Source organism: Oncorhynchus tshawytscha, linkage group LG10 (assembly GCF_018296145.1).
Source record: "Oncorhynchus tshawytscha isolate Ot180627B linkage group LG10, Otsh_v2.0, whole genome shotgun sequence".
NCBI classification, from domain to species: Eukaryota; Metazoa; Chordata; class Actinopteri; order Salmoniformes; family Salmonidae; genus Oncorhynchus; species Oncorhynchus tshawytscha.
Genome location: NC_056438.1, coordinates 71,748,194 through 71,772,066, shown reverse-complemented (window position 1 = coordinate 71,772,066; position 23,873 = coordinate 71,748,194). Strand labels below are relative to the sequence as shown.

The window sequence follows — 23,873 nt, the reverse complement described above, 5'->3', positions numbered from 1 at the left end:
GTCATGGAAAATGTAGGGAGTAAAAATAACATTATTTTCTAGTGAAGTAAGAGTTTCCCAAAATATAAAAGTGAAGATTAACTACTTACATACTTTAAAAGTATTTCACACCACTGCAAATTAGTATCCAGTCTTGATTTTCTGTAATAATTTAAGAAATCAAGTATTTTTCAGACCAATTAGAGTTTAATAGCAAAATAACTTAACCAGACAGGCAAGTGCAGGTCATCGGCTACCCCCCAGACCAAAGACAAAACTACAATAACCAGCGCCATCAGAGGAATTATTTACCCAATCACATTTGTCAGGCAAAAAGTAAATCCATCACTAATGGATCTAATGCAATCAACCATGACTAGACCTCTACTAACTTCTACCCCAAGCCATAAGACTGAACAGTTCATGAAATGGCTACACTATTTACACGGACTCCTGCACACTCCCTATCATATGCTGCTGCGTAGGTAATCAAGATAGATTAACTTTTACCCCTATACCTTGTACCTGTATATAGTAATTTTATTGGGTTAACATTTCCTTCAACTCCGTATTGTTGGGAAAGGGGCTTGTAAGCAAGCCCTTCACAGTAAAAGCCACACCTACTGTAGCCATCAAGTGATGGATATTTTGATCTGATCTCCAGGTTAGATAACAGTAGATCTCCCTTAATTTAGTATGATACATACGTATTAGTTGGTGGATGTCCAGCCCCGTCATACAAAACTAAGAATCTGCAACATGCATGATATTACGAATTCCAAAATTAGCTACATGGCTAATGCTGACAAGGTAGCTAACATTAGCTTAACAGTTGGGTTAAGGTTGGCTAACATGTTAAGGAGTTGCAAAGTAGCCGTGATAATTTCCAAACATTTGGGATGCTTGACAGTTGAGTTACACGTACCCATCCACCTTCCTTTCGCCTCAAGTAACCTTCATTGTTATGCAACCACTGATGGATTCATGTTTACTATGACACATCTGGTTTATGAGGAAACTGCATTGAGCCACAGGAAGATAAGCCAATGGGCAGCCTAATAATTCTCCACATCCAATGTTAAGTTCCAAAGATGTGAGCATCTAGTCAATAAAGAAAATTGGGGCTAAGTCAGTAGGGTTGCTATATTTAGACACGAGTAATCGACTATATACACATCATTCTCCAATCTGAATGGTGATAATGCTACACCTTCCAGAATTAGTCCCAGCAGGCATCCTCCCCGAAACAAGTTGTTAAAGTAGTAATATTACTCTTGGACAATTACGGGCCCAGGGTAGCTTTACCTTCCCACCGCAAATCTGAGGAGAGTAGACGCACATTACCAGTGATGAGCTAAAACAGTGAAATATGATATAGCTCTGGCTTTAACACCTACCTGAATCACTGACAAGATCTCCAGCCTTCCTCGCAGCACAGCAGAAGTCACAGCAGCCACAAACCAGGTCATCCCCACCTGCAGCCTTCCAGCTACAGATAAATATGAAGGTTAGTTTATATAGCAGCATGTCAAAGGTACTATACCCACAACCCAGCTTATACATACCCATCTGTGAAAGAGCAGGCCTTGTTCTCAGCATCAATGGGGGAAGAGGCTGCAGATGCTTTCAGATGACATGTTATGTAGAGCTGTTGGGAATCATTCTGTGGTTGGAACCTGAAGGACTCCAGCTGAAACTGGATCTTGTCATCCTGGGATCTGGACAGGAACTGGGAGCTGGAGCCGGTCAACTTGGCATCAACCAGACACCTGAGGAGACCAAGGGTCAACGTTAGGCTTCAGGGGTTACATTTAAGGTAATATAAGAGCAGTCAAACTGACAACTAAACTCACCCATGGTCCTCAATGAAAGAATATCTAGGGACAGTGTGGACATCAGGCGCCAAGGTGGCGACACAGCGGTCCACAAAGACACGGAGGGGAACGTGGTGGTACGGCATGACCGAGGCTTCCATGTTGATGATGTCACCAAGATAGTAATGGTTGGAGGGCCTCTCAAACTGCCAGTCAGCTGGAAAGAGGAGTGGCATGTCAGTGGGGGTTTACACAAAGGAAGAGGCTTCCAGTCAGGTTTACCTACCAGTCATTAACCTCAGGGAGAAGTAGAGGAGTTCCTCTGCCACCATGTTGGAAATGTTGGGGATCCAGGTTGGCTTCAGGGCATTGCTGCTCACATCGTGATTCCTAGAAACAAACATGGACTATGGCATTACTCAAACCTCAGAATGATATGGGTTGTCAAAGTGAAGAACGCAACAATAGTTACCTCAAGTAGTGGCACTCAATATCAACCATAGCTGCACTGGTTTTCACTATAGAAGTGTTAGCAAGAGGTTTTGCCTCAGACAAGAGTGAAGGTGTAGATCAGCACATCCTCAGTCATCTAGGAACAGGATCATAAGTCAAGCATCAGACAAGAATGATGAGTCACATTATTCAGGAAGTTAAACAGCAAATGTGACATACCGTCAGCTCACTGCCACAGCCATGCAGCTCTGATTCAAAGGTGATCACATGAGCGTCAGCGTCCTCCTCAGTGGCAGGACAACCTCCTAGAGTGATACGCTGTGGCTGTATGAGCCGGCCAATCCCCAGCAGGTCCTGCTTCACCTTCACACGGACCAGACACCAAGTCACCACACTGTTGGTCGCCACCTGCGGCGGCCACTCAAGCACGGTAGGCTTGCGCTCAGGCTTTTCAACTCTATGATAGTTCAAAGTCAGAGGCTTCTCAAAGGCCTGCTTGGACTGGGAACCCTCAGGCTCTTCAACAGCCTCGCTAGGGTCCGGCCTTGCAGGCTCCTCTTGCACTGGCTTCTGAGAGTCAAACCTGGCTGGGACTTCATCGTGCAGAAACCCTGATCTCGGATAAAACCGTCTGGAGTCCCACACATCACTAACAACACAGCCAAAGGCCACAACCAACAGAAGCCCTGCAAATGATTACCAGAAACCCATCAGTGGGAATACATCTTTGTTTTTCTTCTGCAGTTTGTCAAACCATTTTATAACCCCTTCAGCAATCAGCTTTATTCTGGCCCAGACCTGACTAACCAAACAGGTGCTGAGGAATGTGAGGTTGAATGTCATTTAGCTACCTTTGGCCACCTTCCTGCAGACAAAATCAAGTATACCTGGGGCTTTATGGAGGAGGGCTCAACTTTACAGAGCATTGATAGAAATGTATTATGTAGAACAGACATGTCTACATAGTATAAAGAATTATGTTAATTACATATATTGTATTTCTATCAGAAACATTTTAAGTTGCATATGGGTTGCACTTGCAACCTACTGAACCCTCAACTTATTCAGTGGGTACAGGGCAGAACAATCTATAGCCCTGCTCCACTTCAAATACTTGTATGTATCAGTCCCAATAATATATAAACTCAGAAAAAAAACAAATGTCCTTTCTTCAGGACCCTTTCAAAAATAATTTGTACATATCCAAATAACTTCATTGTAAAGGGTTTAAAAACTGTTTCCCATGCTCGTTCAATGAACCATAAACAATTAATGAACATGCACCTGTGGAACGGTCGTTAAGACTAACAGCTTACAGACTAGAGGTTGACCGATTAATCGGCATAATTAGGGCCGATTTCAAGTTTTAATAACAATCGGAAATTAGCATTTTTGGACGCCGATTACATTGCACTCCACGAGGAGACTGGTAAGTTGCTAGCTAGCATTAAACTTATCTTATAAAAAAAACAATCAATCAATCTTAAATCACTAGTTAACTACACATGGTTGATGATATTACTAGTTTAACTAGCTTGTCCTGCATTGCAAATAATCAATGCGGTGCCTGTTAAATTAGCATCGAATCACAGCCTACTTCGCCAAACAGGTGACGATTTAACAAGTGCATTCATGAAAAAAAGCACTGTCGTTGCACCATTGTACCTAACCATAAACATCAATGCCTTTATTAAAATCAATACAAGTGTATATATATTTTTAAACCTGCATATTTAGTTAAACAAAATTTATGTTAGCAGGTAATATTAACTAGGGAAATTGTATCACTTCTCTTGCGTTCCGTGCAAGCAGTCAGGGTATATTCAGCAGTTTGGGCCGCCTGGCTCGTTGCGAACTGTGTGAAGACCATTTCTTCCTAACAAAGACCATAATTAACTTGCCAGAATTTTACATAATTATGACATAACATTGAAGGTTGTGCAATGTAACAGCAATATTTAGATGCCACCCGTTTGATAAAATACGGAACGGTTCCGTATTTCACTGAAAAACATCTTGTTTTCGATATGATAGTTTCTGGATTTGACCATATTAATGACCTAAGGCTCGTATTTGTGTGTTATATTATAATTAAGTCTATGATTTGATTGAGCAGTCTGACTGAGCAGTGGTCGGCAGCAGCATGCTCGTGAGCATTCATTCAAACAGCACTTTCCTGAGTTTGCCAGCAGCTCTTTGCAATGCTTGAAGCACAGCGCTGTTTATGACTTCAAGCATATCAACTCCCGAGATTAAGCTGGCAATACTATAGTGCCTATAAGAACATCCAATAGTCAAAGGTATATGAAATACAAATGGTATAGAGAGAAATAGTCCTATAATACCTACAACTTCTTAACTGGGAATATTGAAGACTCATGTTAAAAAATAAACTTAAACGTCAGCTTTTTTACATGGCACATATTGCACTCTTACTTTCCTCACCAACACTGTTTTTGCATTATTTTAACCAAATTGAACATGTTTCATTATGAGACTAAATAGATTTTTATTAATGTATTATATTAAGTTAAAAATAAGTGTTCATTCAGTATTGTTATTGTGATTATTATAAATAAAAATCTGCCGATTTAATGGGTATCGGCTTTTATTTGGTCCTCCAATAAATCGGTATCTGCGTTAAATCATAATTGGTCGACCTCTATTACAGACAGTAGGAAATTAAGATCATAGTTATGAAAATTTAGGACACTAAAGAGGCCTGTCTACTGACAGCTGATCGTCCTCGCAGAGGCAGACCACGTGTAACAACACCTGCACAGGATCGGAACATCCGAACATCACACTTGCGGGACAGGTACAGGATGGCAACAACAACTGCCCGAGTTACACCAGGAACGCATAATCCCTCCATCAGTGCTCAGACTGTCCGCAATAGGCTGAGAGGCTGGACTGAGGGCTTGTAGGCCTGTTGTAAGGCAGATCCTCACCAGACATCACCGGCAACAACGTCGCTTATGGGCACAAACCCACCGTTGCTGGACAGGACTGGCAAAAGTGCTCTTCACTGACGAGTCGTGGTTTTGTCTCACCATCATTTGCGTTTATCGTTGAAGGAATGAGCGTTACACCACGGCATGTACTCTGGAGAGGGATCGATTTGGAGGTGGAGGGTCTGTCATAGTCTGGGGTGGTGTGTCACAGCATCATTGGACTGAGCTTGTTGTCATTGCAGGCAATCTCAACGCTGTGCGTTTACAGGGAAGACATCCTCCTCCCTCATGTGGTACCCTTCCTACAGGCTCATCCTGACATGACCCTCCAGCATCACAATGCCACCAGCCATACTGCTCGTTCTGTGCGTGATTTCCTGCAAGACAGGAATGTCAGTGTTCTGCCATGGCCAGCGACGACCCCGGCTCTCAATCCCATTGAGCACGTCTGGGACCTGTTGGATCAGAGGGTGAGGGCTAGGGCCATTCCCCCCCAGAAATGTCTGGGAACTTGGTGGAAGAGTGGGGGGTAACATCTCAAAGCAAGAACTGGCAAATCATCTGGTGCAGTCCACGAGGGAGATGCACTGCAGTACTTAATGCAGCTGGTGACCACAACATATACTGACTTTTGATTTTGACTCCCCCTGTTCAGTTTGTCTCAGTTGTTGAATCTTATGTTCATACAAATATTTACACATGTTAAGTTTGCTGAAAATAAACGCAGTTGACAGTAAGAGGATGTTTCTTCTTTTGCTGAGTTGACATTATTGAAGGCATAGAACATTAGATCTTACCTACAAGGAGGATAAGGCGTGCATTATACAATGATGAATATGGCCATAGTTAAAACTCAGATTATTACATGTCTACCTGAAGCCTTCTGTTACACTGGAATATCTTAAACTCCCCAATTTCTCTTTGCGGCAATATGCTCACTTGGTTAATAGTATGGATCACTAACTACGTTTCCATCCAACAATTTCATGCGGATGAATTACATGGCACATGAGAAGTCACGACCAGGCCGATGGAAACATGAAATACCGGTACAATTTTATAAATGCCGACATTCAATTTGTTCATTCGACATGGTGGGATTTTTTTGTGTGTAAAATGAATTATGCAAATAGCAGTGTAAGTGAACTTTGAGTCACACATGTTATGTGGTCCTCCCATTACGACTCGGAAAAGCATGCAGTTTACTAGGCTACAGATAGAATAATTGATTAACTTCACAGGGTGGTGAATGTGCAAGGTGATGAGGTTGATGCCCATTTCAAATAAATATCGAGGCTACTATTCTGGTGACATGAAGATCGATGCTTGGCTTCCGTTTGACAAAAACATTCACGCTCTTATCCATAATAATCTCATGTAGACTAGTCTTCACACACTGTATCTGCGAGCTGTTGGCTAGAGTGCAGGTGCCAGGCAAGACCAGAGTAGGCATAGGTGCAATTTAAAGCAAGAGTTTGTGACAACCACTAGTAGAATAAAAAATGCGATGGAAACATATTGAACTTTAGATTTGTATTCAGAAGGTGAAAATGTATGCACAAAAAAAATGACCACTGACTTTTATCCGCAAAAAGTCCATTTGGTGGTAACCCCACTGGTGGGAAAATGCGCATGTTTTCTTTATGCGGATTCTAGAGTATTCGCATAAACCTATCGCCAATTGGATGGAAACCTAGCTACTGAGACAAAAAAAGGTTAAAGGTTAAAAAAAAGGTTAAAAAAAAACAAGTCTCATCTCTTACCATGGAAATGCCCATATATACTGAACCAAAATAAAGTGTTTATTACATGAGATTAAATAAGATGCCAGAAATGTTCCAAATGCAACATTTCCCCAAAATTTGGGCCACACATTTGTTTACTTCACTGTTATTGAGCATTTCTCCTTTGCCAAGATAATCCATCCACTTTACAGGTGTGGCATATCAAGATGCTGATTAAACAGCAGGACCATTACACAGGTGCACCTTGTGCTGGGGCCAATAAAAGGCCACTCTAAAATGTGCAATTTTGTCACAACACAATGCCACAGATGAGGGAGCGCGCAATTGGTATCTGACTGCAGGAATGTCCACCAGAGCTGTTGCCATAGAATTGCATGTTCATTTCTCTACCAAAAACAGCCTCTAACATTGTTTTAGAAAATTTGGCAGAACATCCAACCAGCCTCACAATGGCAGACCACACCATCCCATCCACATCCAACTTTTTCACCTGCAGGATTGTCTGAGGTGGTGCTGAGGAGTATTGTTTTTCAAATAAAGCCCTTTTGTGGGAAAAAACTCATTCTGATTAGCTGGGCCTGGCTCCTCAGTGGGTGGGCCTATGCTCTCCCAGGCCGCCAAATGGTTGTGTCCTTGCCCAGTCATGAGAAATCCATAGATTAGGACATAACTTATTTGAATTGACTGATTTCCTTATATGAACTGTAACACAGTAAAATCTTAAATTGTTTTATATTTTTGTTCAGTATAGAAAAACTACTTAGACTGTTCTGTGTTTTGGCCTTGAACAGGGCTCTCCTGGAAAGCTACCCTGTAGGTTTTCACGACAACCCCAGTTTCAACAAACCAGGCTCAGTTTATCAAGCAGCTAATTGTTATACTCACTCGGGTGCAGTGAAAACCTACAGGAGGGTAGCACTACAGGAACAGGGTTGGAGTGGCCTAGCATAGAATGATAGTTCTACACAACCTTGACCACTGCTTTCAATGATTCCAGGAATAAGACAATGCCTTCACATAACAAACCTGACAAGATTTCCAGATCCTATATCCACATTTCTGTGGTAAGAGTAGGTTTTAATATACACAAATAAGTCAATATAATTTGGGGGGTACAACTGTTTATTAGAAACGAATACGTTGCGAAATCAGGAACCCATGTTTTATCATAGCCATGTAAACACGAAATTTAGCGGCAGAGCTCAAGCTTGTGTCTGATGTCATGCCTAAACTGCTGTTTAGCCGTAATCAGGATATTTTAGACAAACCTTTACTTTGCGGTACATTCTTCATTCTCGATTCAGAAGGTTCCAGAGTCTTATAAACTAATTTGTCCAGTTGCAGATTGAACTCCAAAAAAACAAGAATATTCAGAAAAATATTAAATCCACTGTTTGTATCTAATGAGAAATGCCTCTTGCGCGTGTATAGAACATTGTTTTGGTCGCACTGTGTGATGCGCTGTTGTCTACTTCTACGCGTTGCTGCACCGTGTCGCATAGAAAAGAGTAGTCCCTGCAATATGTTGGGAAAGGCGAGGGAACTCCTCACTCGGTGCAAAAAGTGGATTTAATATCTTTCTGAATAGTCTCATTTTTGGAGTATCACCTGCAACTGGACAAGGACGTTTATAAGAGACACGTTTCTTCTGTATTAAGAAATGAGAAACAATCGCCAGGTAAAAGGTTCGTAGAAAAAGTACTGCCAGTGCTTTTCAATACCTACACTGTAATGGGTATGGAAGGACGGAATATATAATTTCATATCCTGCTACAAACTGTAGCTAGTATCAGTAGTTTGAAGGCTAGGCTGGCTTTTTGTCAACCAGGACCACTTCTCCACTGGAGACCACAGCAGTTTGCCTAGTCTTCCTCCATGCAACATCTCTTCCTGTAAATCACAACGGAAACGGTTAAGAACAGAACCTGGGTCATATTCACAACCACAAAGCATCTGAGCCTAGGATTGTTGATTTAGGATCAGCTGTCTTTTAAATCATGCTAATGATTAAGGTTATGGACAGGAAGAATCTGATCCTAGATCAGCACTCGTACTCCGAGACACTTTAAATATGGGCTATAGTGACCAAACAAGGCCTTTGTAAAGGGAGAATACTACCCACTTTGTTTGTTGCATTTTGGTTCACAGGAGTCCCATGGAGTAGGGTAGCACAAAGATGCACTACAGTGGATGAAAATCTGGCAAGAGTACAGCATAAAATCAGTTAGTGAAAAGCCAATGACACATCAAGTTGTGTGTATTATATCAAATAGGTATGAATAAAGGTAGCCAATTACTGTATCTTTGCGGGGAGCCAGAGTGTGATCCACAAAGGTAAACATCTTGAGGATGAAGCGTTTGTAGTGGCTGGGGTACAGAAGGCCAGAGGAGAGTTCCACAGGGACCATGGTGGTCTGGTACTTATCATTATGGTAGGAACATCTGGAGAAAGAGAGAGGAGTAGTAGAAACTTCATGTTGCCAAGCCTCAATTCCAAATATACTAAACAAAAATATAAATGCATTATACAACAATTTCAAAGATTTAACTGAGTTAGTTCATGAAGGGAAGTCAGTCAATTGAAATAAATTCATTAGGCCCTAATCTATGGATTGCACATAACTGGGAATACAGATATGCATATGTTTGTCACAAGATACCTTAAAGGTAGGGTGTGGATCAGAAAACCAGTCAGTATCTGGTGTGACCACCATTTGCTTCATGCAGCGCAACACATCTCCTTCGCAGAGAGTTGATCAGGCTGTTGATTGTGGAATGTTGTCCCACTACATTTCACAGGCTGGGCCAACTTGCTATATACAGTATATTGTCGGGAACTGGAACACCCTGTCATACACGTCAATCCAGAGCATCCCAAACATGCTCAATGGGTGATATGTCTGAGTATGCAGGCCATGGAAGAACTGGGACATTTTCAGCTTCCAGGAAATGTGTACAGATAATTGCAATCTGGGGCTGTGCATTATCATGCTGAAGCATGAAGTGATTATGATGGATGTGTCATGACGTTGCCCTCTTTGGGTATAGCAAGCCCCATCCCCCTCTCCCTGCCTCCCCCTTGCCTCCTTAAACTAGGCTGCTGTGGTCAGAGAGAGGTCGTACATTCCTGAGAAGACCCTGCCACATAGTATAAGAGGCAGAATAAATTTTCATAGAGCACAAAGGAATTTCGTCCACCTCACAGAACTTGAGGTACGAACAAATTTCATTTTCCGGAGAAAGTATAAAAGATCGGTGAAAAATCCAGCTACGAACTGGTCCGTTTGTTACAACTTGGGGAAGCTCATGGGAGATGGTGTGGCCACATTACCATAACGCTGTTTATATAATAGCCTCATGAGGTTTACATCTCATTGTTGTATAAGATGAATGAGTGAGTATGATACTGTTTGTGAAATTGTGTAATATGATTTTGGACTGTTGAATGAAGGAAAATACAATTCCCTTTTGACTTGAACTAAATCAGAGGACCGACCCTGAGCCCAGTTAGGGTCAGGCATCCTGGGACAGCCCCTTTTCTGCAATTCCGAATAAAACCCAACTTTGGGAAATGATCACCAGACCATGTTAATCTCCATTAGGAGAGGACGAAGGTTGCGGAATCTTTTAACCATACCACGTGGTTAAACTCTGAGACTATCGATACCGACAGAATAAGAACAAGTCTTTGATATTAATTACTAGTCTGCAGCTAGGAATTCGGTATCATTGAACACGAAGAACGACAATCACCGAAACATCCATTCTATAACAAATGAATGAATGTCACTCTGAACTATCCCTTCTGAGAGAGAGAGAGAGAGAGAGAGAGAGAGAGAGAGAGAGAGAGAGAGAGAGAGAGAGAGAGAGAGAGAGAGAGAGAGAGAGAGAGAGAGAGAGAGAGAGAGAGAGAGAGAGAGAGAGAGAGAGAGAGAGAGAGAGAGAGAGAGAGAGAGAGAGAGAGAGAGAGAGAGAGAGAGAGAGAGAGAGAGAGAGAGAGAGAGAGAGAGAGAGAGAGAGAGAGAGAGAGAGAGAGAGAGAGAGAGAGAGAGAGAGAGAGAGAGAGAGAGAGAGAGAGAGAGAGAGAGAGAGAGAGAGAGAGAGAGAGAGAGAGAGAGAGAGAGAGAGAGAGAGAGAGAGAGAGAGAAGAGAGAGAGAGAGAGAGACTCTCCAACAGAAACAAACTTTTCACGAGCGATCAAGACGACACACTGAGCGTAAATATATATATATTGATTGCAATTGTTCCCGAATTAGTGAGTGTTCATGTGCAAAGGATTAGCATTTCAATTGTTATAATTATCACTCTGTAGTGACTTCTTAGTCGACCCCCACTTCCCCTTTTGTCTAATAAGCCTCCATGCCGGTTTAGCCCACTAGGGCACATTCCCCTATAATTTCTTATAACCACATTTACTTTGTTTGTTTATGCATTCCTGTGAATTACTTAGTTAGTAATAAATAAGTTATGTAAGACAATTGATGTATGGATGACTCAGTGAAGACTGGGTTCGTGCAGATAACCAACAATTTACGACGTTTGGAATGAGACTAACGTGAGGTAAAGTAATTAATTAATTTGAAGACTAATTGATCAGATAAAATATCTGAAAAGTTATTTTAGGAAATGATAACTTTGTAATCTGAATCTTTTTCCTTGGTGCCCCGACTTCCTAGTTAATTACAGTTACATGATTAATCAGTTGATCGCGTAATACTAATTAGAGAATCTTTGATAAAAGCTATAAGTCTTCAATTTAATGATAGTAAAGACACGACAGATGAATGGCACAACAATGGGCCTCAGATACTCATCACGGTACTGTATGTCTGTGCATTCAAATTGCCATTGATAAAATGCAATTGTGTTTGTTGTCCGTAGCTTATGCCTGCCATAACCCCACTGCCACCATGGGGCACTCAGTTCACAACGTTGAATTCAGCAAACTGCTCGCCCACTCGATGCCATGCAATCTGCACGGTACAGTTGAAACCGGGATTCATCCGTGAAGAGCACACTTCTCCAGCGTGCCAGTGGCCATCGAAGGTGAGTACTTGCCCACTGCAATCGGTTACAACGTCGAACTGCAGGCAGGTCAAGACCCTGGTGAGGACGATGAGCATGTAGATGAGCTTCCCTGTGATGGTTTTTGACTGTTTGTACGGAAATCCTTTGGTTGTGCAAACCCACAGTTTCATCAGCTCTCCGGGTGGCTGGTCTCAGACGATCCCGCAGGTGAAGAAGCTGGATGTGGTTCCTGGGCTGGCATGGTTACACATGGTCTTCGATTGTGAGGCCGGTTGGACGAACTGACAAATTCTCTAAAACAACATTGGTGGTGGCTTATGGTAGAGAAATTAACATGAAATGCTCTGCTAACAGCTCTGGTGGACATTCCTGCTGTCCGCTCCCTCAAAACCTAAGACATCTGTGGCATTGCGTTTTGTGACAAAACTGCACTTTAGTGTCCTTTTATTGTCCCCAGCACAAGGTGCACCTGTGTAATGATCATGCTTTTTAATCAGCTTCTTGTTATGCCACACTGGTCAGGTGCATGGACTATCTTGGCAAAGGAGAAATGCTCACTAACAGGGATGTAAACAAAAATTCTGCATATGGAAGATTTGAGATCTTTTATTTCAGCTCATGAAACATGGGACCAATACTTTACATGTTGCGTTCACATTTGTGTTCAGTGTACATAGTGGCAGATGATGCAATCTGAAGTCACATAATGCCGAAATGTCAAACATATTGTTCAAAATACATAATTGAAAAAATGAGCAAGACATGCATAATCAAGTGGATTAGTACTGTAGTTACTCACTTTTCAATGAGGAGGTCCCACTGGGGCATGCTGACAAGGCTGGGGTCAGAGGTGGTCCAGCAGCGCTCCAGCAATAGGACCAGGTTGGGATCCTTCTTCTCCAGGATGCGCACCTCAACGTATACAGGTTGTCTCAGGACTTTAGTGAGAGGGTAGTCTTCCTCAGTGTAAAACGATGTGAAGGCACTGGACTCTGGAAGTCAGACAGGATTCAAGAAAAAAAAATGCATGTAAAAGTCAATTATAAAAAACAATATGTTTGAAGTTCTACAAATTGACACAGAACAAGTCTGAAATGAAATAAACCTTACCATCTTTACATGTCTTGGTGTCACAAATTCCTTTGGCTAGTCTGAGTTCCAATCTGAGCGGTCCCATAACAGCAACCGGAGCGGGTGCAGGAACACTGTTCACCTCAATAACCAGAGCCTTCACCGCGGTATTGGAGTACTTACACTGGAACAGCAGCCTAGAGAAGGAGACCATGGCAGTGACTGATACAGTAGAATCTTGAAGCATATCAACACTTTATGGGCTAAATCTGGATGCAGGAAACTAGCTCTTGGGAATCAATAAAATTCAATCTTACAGAGAGAAGACTCACTCAAATTGGCTGTCTCTGGTGATGGCGCCTTGGGGTACGACCCCCACTTCATAGGAAGACACCATCCTGTTCTCATAAACCATATAACCATTTTCCTCCTGCAGGGGAGAGTCCACTGTTAAAGGGCAACTCCACCACCTTTAAATCTAATTTTCAGGATCTCCAGCATAATACCAGTGTCAACATTTGTGAAAATGGCACATTTCTAAGTTTGGTATCATCAAAAACTGAAAAACAGTGATTTTCAAACACTATGAGATTCGTGTTGATGTGAGGAGCAAGAAAATACCTTGGGCTCTAAATGAACATTTTTCAAGATTCTTTTTCATTTTCCCAACATTAAAAATGTAGGATCACGGCAGGAAATGTAGGAGCACCGCAGGAAATGTAGGAGAACCAGAAAATAATATTTTTTAAATTGAGATACAGCTCATATTCGGCCTATATGAATTCCAGCTACTTTTGAAGCACATGTGACCTAGAAACGAATATGTAACACTAAAGATATTAGTTTATTATAAAAATGTAAAATATTCATACAAATATCTGTCATTGAAATTACAAAGTAATTTTATATAAACACCATTGGTCAATCTGCTAATGGTAAACTTAATCTATATGCAGATTATACTATTATGTATGCTTCTGCCTCTACTGTTGATCTGGCTGTGTCAAAACTAAGCTATCCAGGAATGTTTTGCTGATTAGAAAAACTTGAGCTTAATACTGACAAAATACTGACAAAATGAAATGCATGTTATTTTCAAACTCTTGTAAGAATGTTTCAACTACATGTTCACTCATTAGATGGTTCTCCAATCGAACGCCTTCCTGCATATAAATACTGAGGCATTTGGATTGATATGGATTTGACATTTAAAAAATATATAGATGAGTTGTTTAATAAGAAGCTAAGATTTAAAGTTATTTTTCTACAAAAACAGATTGTGGCTTTCTCTCAGCAAGTAGGAAGCAGATTATTCAGTCAACCTTTTTTCTGTTGATTATGGTGATATTATATATCAAAGTGCAGCTGCTACTACTCTTAAACCTTTGGATGCCATCTACCATAGAGCCCTTCGTTTTGTTACAGGTGACAGTTTTGATACTCATCACTGCATCCCATTTCAAATGGTTGGCTGGACTTCGCTAAAGACCCATAGATCTCTACATTAGTCACTTTTTGTTTACAAGACCCAACTTCATAAATTGACCTCTTATCCATCTTTTTTTGCTGTTGAAGTATAGATAACTGAGTGGCCTAACCCGTTCACAGGATTGGTTAACTCGAGGTTCCTAGGGTAAATCTGCTTTTAGTTTTAATGCACACAATTCAACATTTGTTTAATCTTGTTGTGCTGGTGCCGTTCAATTTAAAGTATTGATTGAGGTCTTATTTGTGGATGAATGTAACTGTTTTTCTGGGTGATTTGAGAAGTTTATTTGTGCTTCCCATGACAGCGTTTTTGTATTATAATAACATTTCTATATATATACACACACAGTTGATGTCGGAAGTTTACATACACTTATGTTGGAGTCATTAACTTGTTTTTCAACAACTCCACAAATGTCTTGTTAACAAACTATCATTTTGGCAAGTCGGTTAGGACATCTACTCTGTGCATGACAAGTAATTTTTCCAACAATTATTTACAGACAGATTATTTCACAATTCCAGTGGGTCAGAAGTTTACATACACTAAGTTGACTGTGCCTTTAAACAGCTTGGAAAATTCCCGAAAATGATGTCATGGCGTTAGAAGCTTCTGATAGGCTAATTGACATCATTTGAGTCAATTGGAGGTGTACCTGTGTATATATTTCAAGGCCTACCTTCAAACTCAGTGCATCTTTGCTTGACATCATAGAAAAATCAAAATAAATCAGCCAAGACCTCAGAAAAAAATTGTAGACCTCCACAAGTCTGGTACATCCTTGGGAGCAATTTCCAACACCTGAAGGTACCACATTCATCTGTACAAACAATAGTATGCAAGTATAAACACCATGGGACCACGCAGCCGTCATACCACTCAGGAAGGAGACATGCTCTGTCTCATAGAGATGAACGTACTTTGGTGTGAAAAGTGCAAATCAAATCCCAGAACAACAGCAAAGGACCTTGTGAAGATGCTTGAGGAAACAGGTACAAAAGTATCTATATCCACAGTAAAACGAGTCCTATCAAGACATAACCTGAAAGGCCGCTCAGCAAGGAGCCACTGCTCCAAAACCACCACAAAAAATCCAGAGTACTGTTTGCAACTGCACATGGGGACAAAGATCGTACATTTGAGAAATATCCTCTGGTCTGATGGAACAAATATAGAACTGTTTGGCCACAATGACCATTGTTATGTTTGGAGGAAAAAGGGGGAGGCTTGCAAGCCGAAGAACACCATCCCAACCGTGACGCACGGGGGTGGCAGCATCATGTTGTGGTGGTGCTTTGCAGTAGGAGGAACTGGTGCACTTCACAAAATAGATGGCATCATGAGGGAGGAAAATGATTTGGATATATTGAAGCAACATCTCAAGACATCAGTCAGGAAGTTAAAGCTTGGTCGCAAATGGGTCTTCCAAATGGACAATGACCCCAAGCATATTTCCACATTTGTGGCAAAATGGCTTAAGGACAACAAAGTCAAGGTATTGGAGTGGCCATCACAAAGCCCTGACCTCAATCCTATAGAAAATTTGTGGGCAGAACTGAAAAAGCATGTGCGAGCAAGGAGGCCTGGAAACCTGACTCAGTTACACCAGCTCTGTCAGGAGGAATAGGCAAAAATTCACCCAACTTATTGTGGGAAGCTTGTGGAAGGCTACCCAAATGTTTGACCCTAGTTAAACAATTTAAAGGCAATGCTACCAAATACTAATTGAGTGTATGTAAACTTCTGACCCACAGGGAATGTGATGAAAGAAATAAAAGCTGAAATAAATAATTCCTTCTACTATTATTTTGACATTTCATTCAATGGTATGATTGATCTCCGGAAGAAGCTATCCCTTTTCCTTTCTTTCTGTGTCCCCAAATGTTTGGATATACTGGTAAAGTTACTGGGGTGTTAGCTAGCTAGCCAATGATGGAACAATGTGTAAACAAATGTTTAACAACGCGCGAGTAGTTTTAGAACAGCCCTGGGCACATTTATATACAGTATTGTATAGATCTCTTATTGCTCAAATAAACAGCAAACCTGGTAAAGCAACACCTCGCGGCACAACGCTTCTCCCCTATTTGACCTAGATAGTTTGTGTATGCATTGATATGTAGGCTACGTGTGCCTTTTTTAAATGGATGTAGTTCTGTCCTTGAGCTGTTCTTGTCTAGTTCTGTATTATGTTTCATGTTTTGTGTGGACCCCAGGAAGAGTAGCTGCTGCTTTTGCAACAGCTGATGGGGATCCTAATTAAAATACAAAATGACATGGTTTATGAATATAAATTGCAGTCCCGGCGATCCGCTCTAGGAAGATAAAGCCCTGATTGGGCTAGATGCAAGCCATTTTCGCTGTAGTAATGATGCAACCATGACTATCGAATCTACACTGAAACAAAGGTGCAGCGGAGCCTTATCATTACAACAATGATTATTTGGGAGATTAGAGTCCTGCTTGGGCTAGAAACTTGTTGCAGGTTTTGAATATCACCGTTTTTTTCCTTTTAATTCTACCCTGTGACATCACAGAAGCACTTTTAAGGCTCGCTCTTTTTAACCACAGATCATAGAAACGCGCTGTTTTCACATATATAGACACTGGTTTGGTGCTGGAGATTATGAGAATGAAGTTGAAAAGTGGCGGAATTGGCCTTTAAACGTCCAACAATACAACAATTTTTATCTCTAACAAATCATTTCTGGGTAACAATGATGGGTTTAAATTAAAATGGTCAAAAATAAACTAAAATAGCTTTTTAGCAAAGAGCAATTTCTCAAGCAAGAATTTTGCTAGGACTGTCTGGGAGTGGGGAGGGGAAAACTGAAAACGAGCTGTGATTGGCAGAAAGGTTTGGAACTTTATTTCCTAATGGTCTGTTAACTAATTTACTACCAAAACTCCATCCCACCAAAACACTGAAATTTCAGGCAGTCTTTTCAAACAGCTCTGACACTAAAAGGGCATTATCATAATTTTCACAATATTATTCCAACCTCATAGTGTGGAAATGTATATAAAAAACAGGAATCCTGTTTTCTACTACACTGGGCCTTTAATACTGAGCCACTGTACACAATGCATATTCTGTCTCTCTACTCACCTTCAGAGTGGTTCCACAGGCTGTGACAGGGAACTGGTATATGGCAAAGGCTGAAGTGATGCCAACAGGACTGCAGGGGCCGTTGTTTCCCCCCAGCAGAATGATGGTATCAATGTCTATTTTGGGCCAAGTGGCATTCCTGGCCACCACCACCACAAATTGAGCATCCATGGTACACTGCACAGTCACTGGGGAAAGATACATTTTTTATGTTTTGTTCAAGTACAGAGCATTACAAGGAAGAAGATCTATCAGATGCTCACCTGCCTTCCCATAGTAGCACTGCTGTCCATTGAAGCAGCAGTCGATAGCCTCACATTGAACCAAAGTAATTTTAGGGGTTCCACATTGCACTGTATCCTTAGACTCGACTTGGCATCTCGGATTTTGAGTTTTAGTTTCTGCTGGCCACTGGGGAGTTTGCTTATGTGGACCTTGTGGCTCTGGCCCCTGGGGAGTCTGCAGCTGTGGCGCCTGGGGAGTCTGTAGCTGTGGCCACTGGGGAGTCTGTAGCTGTGGCCACTGGGGAGTCTGTAGCTGTGGCCACTGGGGAGTCTGTAGCTGTGGCCACTGGGGAGTCTGTAGCTGTGGCGCCTGGGGAGTCTGTAGCTGTGGCCACTGGGGCTCTGGTCTCTGGGTGGTTTGCTGCTGTGGCCCCTGGGGCGCTGGTCTCTGGGGAGTCTGTAGCTGTGGCCCCTGAGGAGCCTGCAGCTGTGTCCCCTGGGGCTCTGGTCCCTGGGGAGCCTGCAGCTGTGGCCCCTGGGGTGCTGGTCTCTGGGGAGTCTGCAGTTGTGGCCCCGGGGGTGCCGGTGCCTGGGGAGTCTGTAGCTGTGGCCCCTGGGGAGCCTGCAACTGTGGCCCCTGGGGCTCTGGTCCCTGGGGAGCCTGCAGTTGTGGCCCCTGGGGTGCTGGTCTCTGGGGAGTCTGCAGCTGTGGCCCCTGGGGTGCCGGTGCCTGGGGAGTCTGTAGCTGTGGCCCCTGGGGAGCCTGCAGCTGTGGCCCCTGTGTCTCTGGTCTCTGGGGAGTCAGCAGCTGTGGCCCCTGGGGCTCTGGTCTCTGGGGAGTTTGCAGCTGTGGCCCCTGGAGCTCTGGTCTCTGGGGAGTCTGCAGCTGTGGCCCCTGGGGCTCTGGTCTCTGGGGAGTCTGCAGCTGTGGCCACTGGGGAGTCTGCAGCTGTGGCCACTGGGGAGTCTGCAGCTGTGGTCCATGGGGCTCTGGTCTCTGGGGAGTCTGCGGCTGTGGCCTCTGGGGCTCTGGTCTCTGGGGAGTCTGTAGCTGTGGCCCGTGGGGCTCTGGTCTCTGGGGATTCTGCAGCTGTGGCCACTGAGGAGTCTGCAGCTGTGGTCCATGGGGCTGTGGCCACTGGGGCTCGGGTCTCTGGGGAGTTTGCTGCTGTGGCCCCTTGGACTCTGGTCTCTGAGGAGTCTGCTGTTGTGGCCTCTGGGGCTCTGGCCTCTGGGGAGTTTGCTGATGTGGCCCCTGGGGCTGTGGCCACTGGGGAGTTTGCTGATGTGGCCTCTGGGGAGTCTGCAGCTGTGGCCCCTGGGACTCTGGCCTCTGGGGAGTCCGCTGTTGTGGTTTCTGGGGAGTTTGCTGCTGTGGCCACTGGGGCTCTGGCCATTGGGGCTGCTTAGGCTTAACTTGAGGTTGGGGGTTGTTGGTTGGCGGAAACCACCAGTTGGGCTGTGCATCAGCATAACATGCAAACACTACCAACATAATAAACCTATAGGAACACCACCTCACTGCCATACCTGCTCAATAAGATATAAGCTAAGTATCTTTCTTCAATAAGACATGTATCTGCAATACTGTCCTTTACAGCCTGTTCTGCCTAATGCAAATATATATACCCGATTGAGTATAATAAAATGCTAGAAACTGACCCTGTAATCAAAATCAATCCCTTTCTAACCCTGTGCAATTAAATAGTCAGCACCTTAATGGTTAGACTAGAGTCACTGGCCATATCCTGAAATAACCACTAGTAGTCCCAGTGGATATAAGAATACAATTCTAGTTGCAAAAATTGATCGCAACAAGGGAACAAAAATCAGCTTCAAAGCAGAAAAATTGTTCCACCTCCATTAGGAAGAACACAGCTTATATACCCTGAGATATATGATGTAATACATCGCTATGTGTGTACGTGTTCCTCTGTGTCCTCGGTCCTTGTACTAGGACCTTCAGAGATTAGCTGACGTCAATTACTATTATCAGCGAACAAGAGACATGTAAAACCATTCCAAATATTCAGTGGACACCTTGAGGTCTGTCTGGAGACTACAGAGTTGATGAGTACTGTATGTGAATCATGTAGGTTACAGAGACTCTGAATATGTTATACATTGTCAGTCACATGCAATTTAAATACGAACATTAGTGATCTTACATTTCTCCATTACACTTCTTATGCCCTTCAGGTACATCTGAATGATTGGATAGGTATAAACAACGATTGCAGCCCTGTTAAGCTTTCACCATATTGCTTTAAACCTATCCAATACTTACATATTCCACAAGTGCTAGGGCTATGAAGGTTCATTGATTGATTTTATCTGAAAGTTAAAAATGCATATTACACACATTTCACATATTTTACACAAAATAAGTGACTTATTTCCATTGTGGTCCCTTAAACCTAGAACCTGCAGTTAGGCATTTCCAAGGTAACGGATTTATGCTTTTGACTAAGATTTTTCTCTTTAAAATGGATGCCAAACAAAAAACATTAATTTCAAAGTTTAACAAACCATTACAACTCTACGCACAAGGACTACTTTGAATAACTTACACAGATCATTTCACAAAAACACATTTACTGGAAGAACTGTGCAGATGCAAAGTTTGGCAACAGAACTATGGTAAAATCTCCCTCTGTTATTTATGCGACCCTGTTTTTCAAAGTATCTGTTTCACAAGTTTGTACTGTACTGTAGATGACTGTGCTGTCCAAACTTGTGAAACATCGGCATCTATGATTGGTTCAGATTTGATCTGGTCCGGCCCAATCAAATTTGGTCTCTTTTGGGGGGCAGAGCTCATTAGAAATAATAGCCAGTGTTTAGAATAATACCCACATATGCAAAAGAAGGATAGTGCATATTTCTACCTTTGTGGACCTATTCAGGATACATCACCATGAAGAGAATGATATTCATATCCGTAATTATGCATTTCATTAGCTTATTGCAGTGCCAGAATAGGTGCAAAAAAGTTCCTTTCTCGGTCCTACATTTCGGGCAATTTGGTGAAGTGTCCGGGAACGTACAGTTTAATTTAACAGGGGTATTTATGAATTTGTAGTTTAGTCTTCTTAATTTTTGGACTAGTAAGTAGGTAGTACAAGATCTTCAGCCATACCTCCTTATCAAATTCTGTACCTAAATCGTTTTCCCACATCCTTTGAAAAGGGATGAAGGCGGATCATGTCATTATTATACTGGACAAAGATATAAACGCAACATGCAACAATTTCAATGATTTTACTGAGTTAAAGTTCATATAAGGAAATCAGTCCATTAGAATAAATAAATTAGGCCCTAATCTATGGGTTTCACATGACTGGACAGGGGTGACTGGCAGCCAAGGGTGGGCCTGGGATGGCATAGGCCCACCCACTTAGGAGCCATGCCCACCTACTTGGGAGCCAGGCCCAGCACAAGGTGCACCTGTGTAATGATCATGCTGTTTAATCAGCTTCTTGATATGCCACACCTGTCAGGTGGATGGACTATCTTGACAAAGGAGAAATGCTCACTAACAGGGATGTAAACATTTGTGAGAAATATGCTTTTTATGTTGCATTTATATTCTTGTTCAGGATAGATGTTAGCAATTATTCATTTGATAAATATAGATGTGGTTAATTCATTCTTCAACTTCTTATAACTGAAATCTCAGCTTTCCTTCTTCAATAAACATAAAGATAACTTTTTTTATTTGAAGATAGATTTGTTTAGGTACCAGGGATGTTGTATTCAGTCCAGATTTCGATAAATTACTTAATTGCATTCAATCCACTATGGAACAAGTCAACGAACCTCATAAGACCCAGCGAGAGCCACTTATAGAAGTCGACCTTTGAGAACACATTGGCAAGTCAGGGTTAAAAGCGATAGGAGGAAGTAAAGAATGCCTGTTTGAAATACCCAATTGCTTTCTACAGTCTGCCTATGCCATTCATTTGTTGTACATACTGTATTGAAGGTCTTCCTGTCATCACAAATGTGTTGAAACTGACTCACAAACAAAGAATTCTTCAGAGGTAAAGGATGACTCGAATTGTGCTTCATTCGGAAACCTATAGTGATTCTGGTCTGTCCATAATCTAGAACAACAAATTGCGAGTTTGGGCAGACCCAGACCACCCATATAGATTTAGGTTTGACCAGAGTAAAGTTGTCAAGTGTGCTCTCTCTCCGGCCTTTAGGTCACCAGGCTGCTCATGATGGCGCACACCTGTCACCATCACTCACCTGGACTCCATCACTTCCCTGATTACCTTCCCTATATATGTCACTCCCTTTGGTTCCTTCCCCAGGCCTTATTGTTTCTGTATCATGTCTGTGCGTTGTCAATGGTTCTTATTTTGTGTAATGTGTTTTTTTTTCTCATTTAAATACTCACTCCCTGAACTTGCTTCCCGACTCTCAGCGCACATCGTTACAAGAGGACTTAATTCAGTTTTTTTTATTACGCCATATTAACCTTTTGTTGATTCTTATTTTTTTCAATGAATCTACAAACAAATTGAAGGTAAATAACAGGGCAACATAAATAGTTTCTGAGAGTGTGGACCAACAAATCAGGTGTTTTCTAATTTAGCTAATGATGGGAGTGTAATTTTCTTTAAACAGGTTTTTTATTTTTAGAGTTGGGATAAGTTCTTCCCAGATATTTGAATCCATTTGGTTTCCAAGAGAATGGACAGACAGATCAGCTCCTCTGTTAGCAGGCTATCTAGCAAACAAGCATTTGATATGCTTTGTATACAGAGAATTAACCGAATTGGGATATGGTATCAACATATGTGGAATGGATTTCACTGGGTTTACAACATATAATGAAATATCCTCTGCATAGCTTAAGTTCTTGTTCTGCAATAGTGGGACTTCTGATAATCTCGTTAGAATGTATGGATTCTGCCAGCGGTTCTACGACCATCAACAAGAGAAGGGTAGACAGAGGGCAGGCTTGCCGGGTCCCTTTACTCAGGCCGAATTCTTGAGACTTTAAAACGGGGGTGTCAAACTCTATGGAGGGCCTAGTGTCTGCAGGTTCTTTTTCTTCTTTTCAATTAAGCCCTAGACAACCATGTGAGTGGAGTTTTTTACTAATTAGTTACTTTAATTCATCCAAGTACAAGATAGTAGCGGAAAAACCTGCAGACACTCGGCCCTCCATGGAATGCGTTTGACATTTGCCTTAAACCATTACTAGAGACCATAGGCCTGGGACTAGTATAAATCACTTGGACCCATTTTCTGAAATTAGCACCCATTTTTGCAAAACAGGGAATAGGAACTTCCATCTAACTCTGTCAAACACCTTCTCAGCATCTAAGGACAACAGTATATAACCAAAAAACCTGATCATAATACTGCAGTGCTAGACACTCTACACTGGCTTCCTGTTAAAGCTAGGGCTGTTTTAATGTTTACTGTTAACCTACAAAGCTGTCACGCCCTGACCATAGATTGCCTTTGTTTCTCTATGGTTTAGTAGGTCAGGGTGTGACTGGGGGGTATTCTAGTTTATTATTTCTATGTTGGTGATTTGTATGATTCCCAATTAGAGGCAGCTGGTAATCGTTGTCTCTAATTGGGGATCATATTTAAGTAGTTATTGTTCCCACCTGTGTTTGTGGGATATTATTGTGTTTTGTGCACCAGGTAGTGATGTTTCGTTGTTAGTTTATTTGATTTGTTTTGGCTAAGTTTCACTTTATAATAAATATGCGGAACTCAACATCCGCTGCGCCTTGGTCCGTCTCTCCTCACATACGTGACAAAAGCATTACATGGACTTGACCCTACCTATCTTTCCTATTTGGTCCTGCTGTACAAACCTACACCTACGCTATGGTCACAAGACGCAGGCCTCTTTATTGTCCCTAGAATTTCTAAGCAAACAGCCGGAGGCAGGGCTTTTTCCTGTATAGCTACATTTTTATGGAATGGTCTGCTGATCCATGTGAGAGACGCAGACTCGATCTCGACCTTTAAGTC

At 42.1% G+C, this 23,873-nt stretch overlaps 1 protein-coding gene and 1 pseudogene across 1 annotated transcript; both read right to left on the bottom strand.

The window, feature by feature from the left end:
* Window positions 1-1,246: 1,246 nt before the first annotated feature.
* Window positions 1,247-8,238, bottom strand: LOC112259649 (annotated as a pseudogene).
* Window positions 8,059-21,058, bottom strand: LOC112260847 (zona pellucida sperm-binding protein 4-like). Its single transcript, XM_024436209.2, has 9 exons — window positions 18,803-21,058; window positions 17,907-18,022; window positions 17,644-17,831; window positions 13,378-13,475; window positions 13,085-13,242; window positions 12,774-12,966; window positions 9,243-9,387; window positions 9,068-9,143; window positions 8,059-8,835 (listed from the first exon to the last, which is right to left on the bottom strand). The coding sequence occupies exons 1-9, from the start codon at window positions 19,393-19,395 to the stop codon at window positions 8,750-8,752; spliced, it is 1,653 nt and encodes a 550-aa protein (XP_024291977.2). The 5' UTR covers window positions 19,396-21,058; the 3' UTR covers window positions 8,059-8,749.
* Window positions 21,059-23,873: the final 2,815 nt, after the last annotated feature.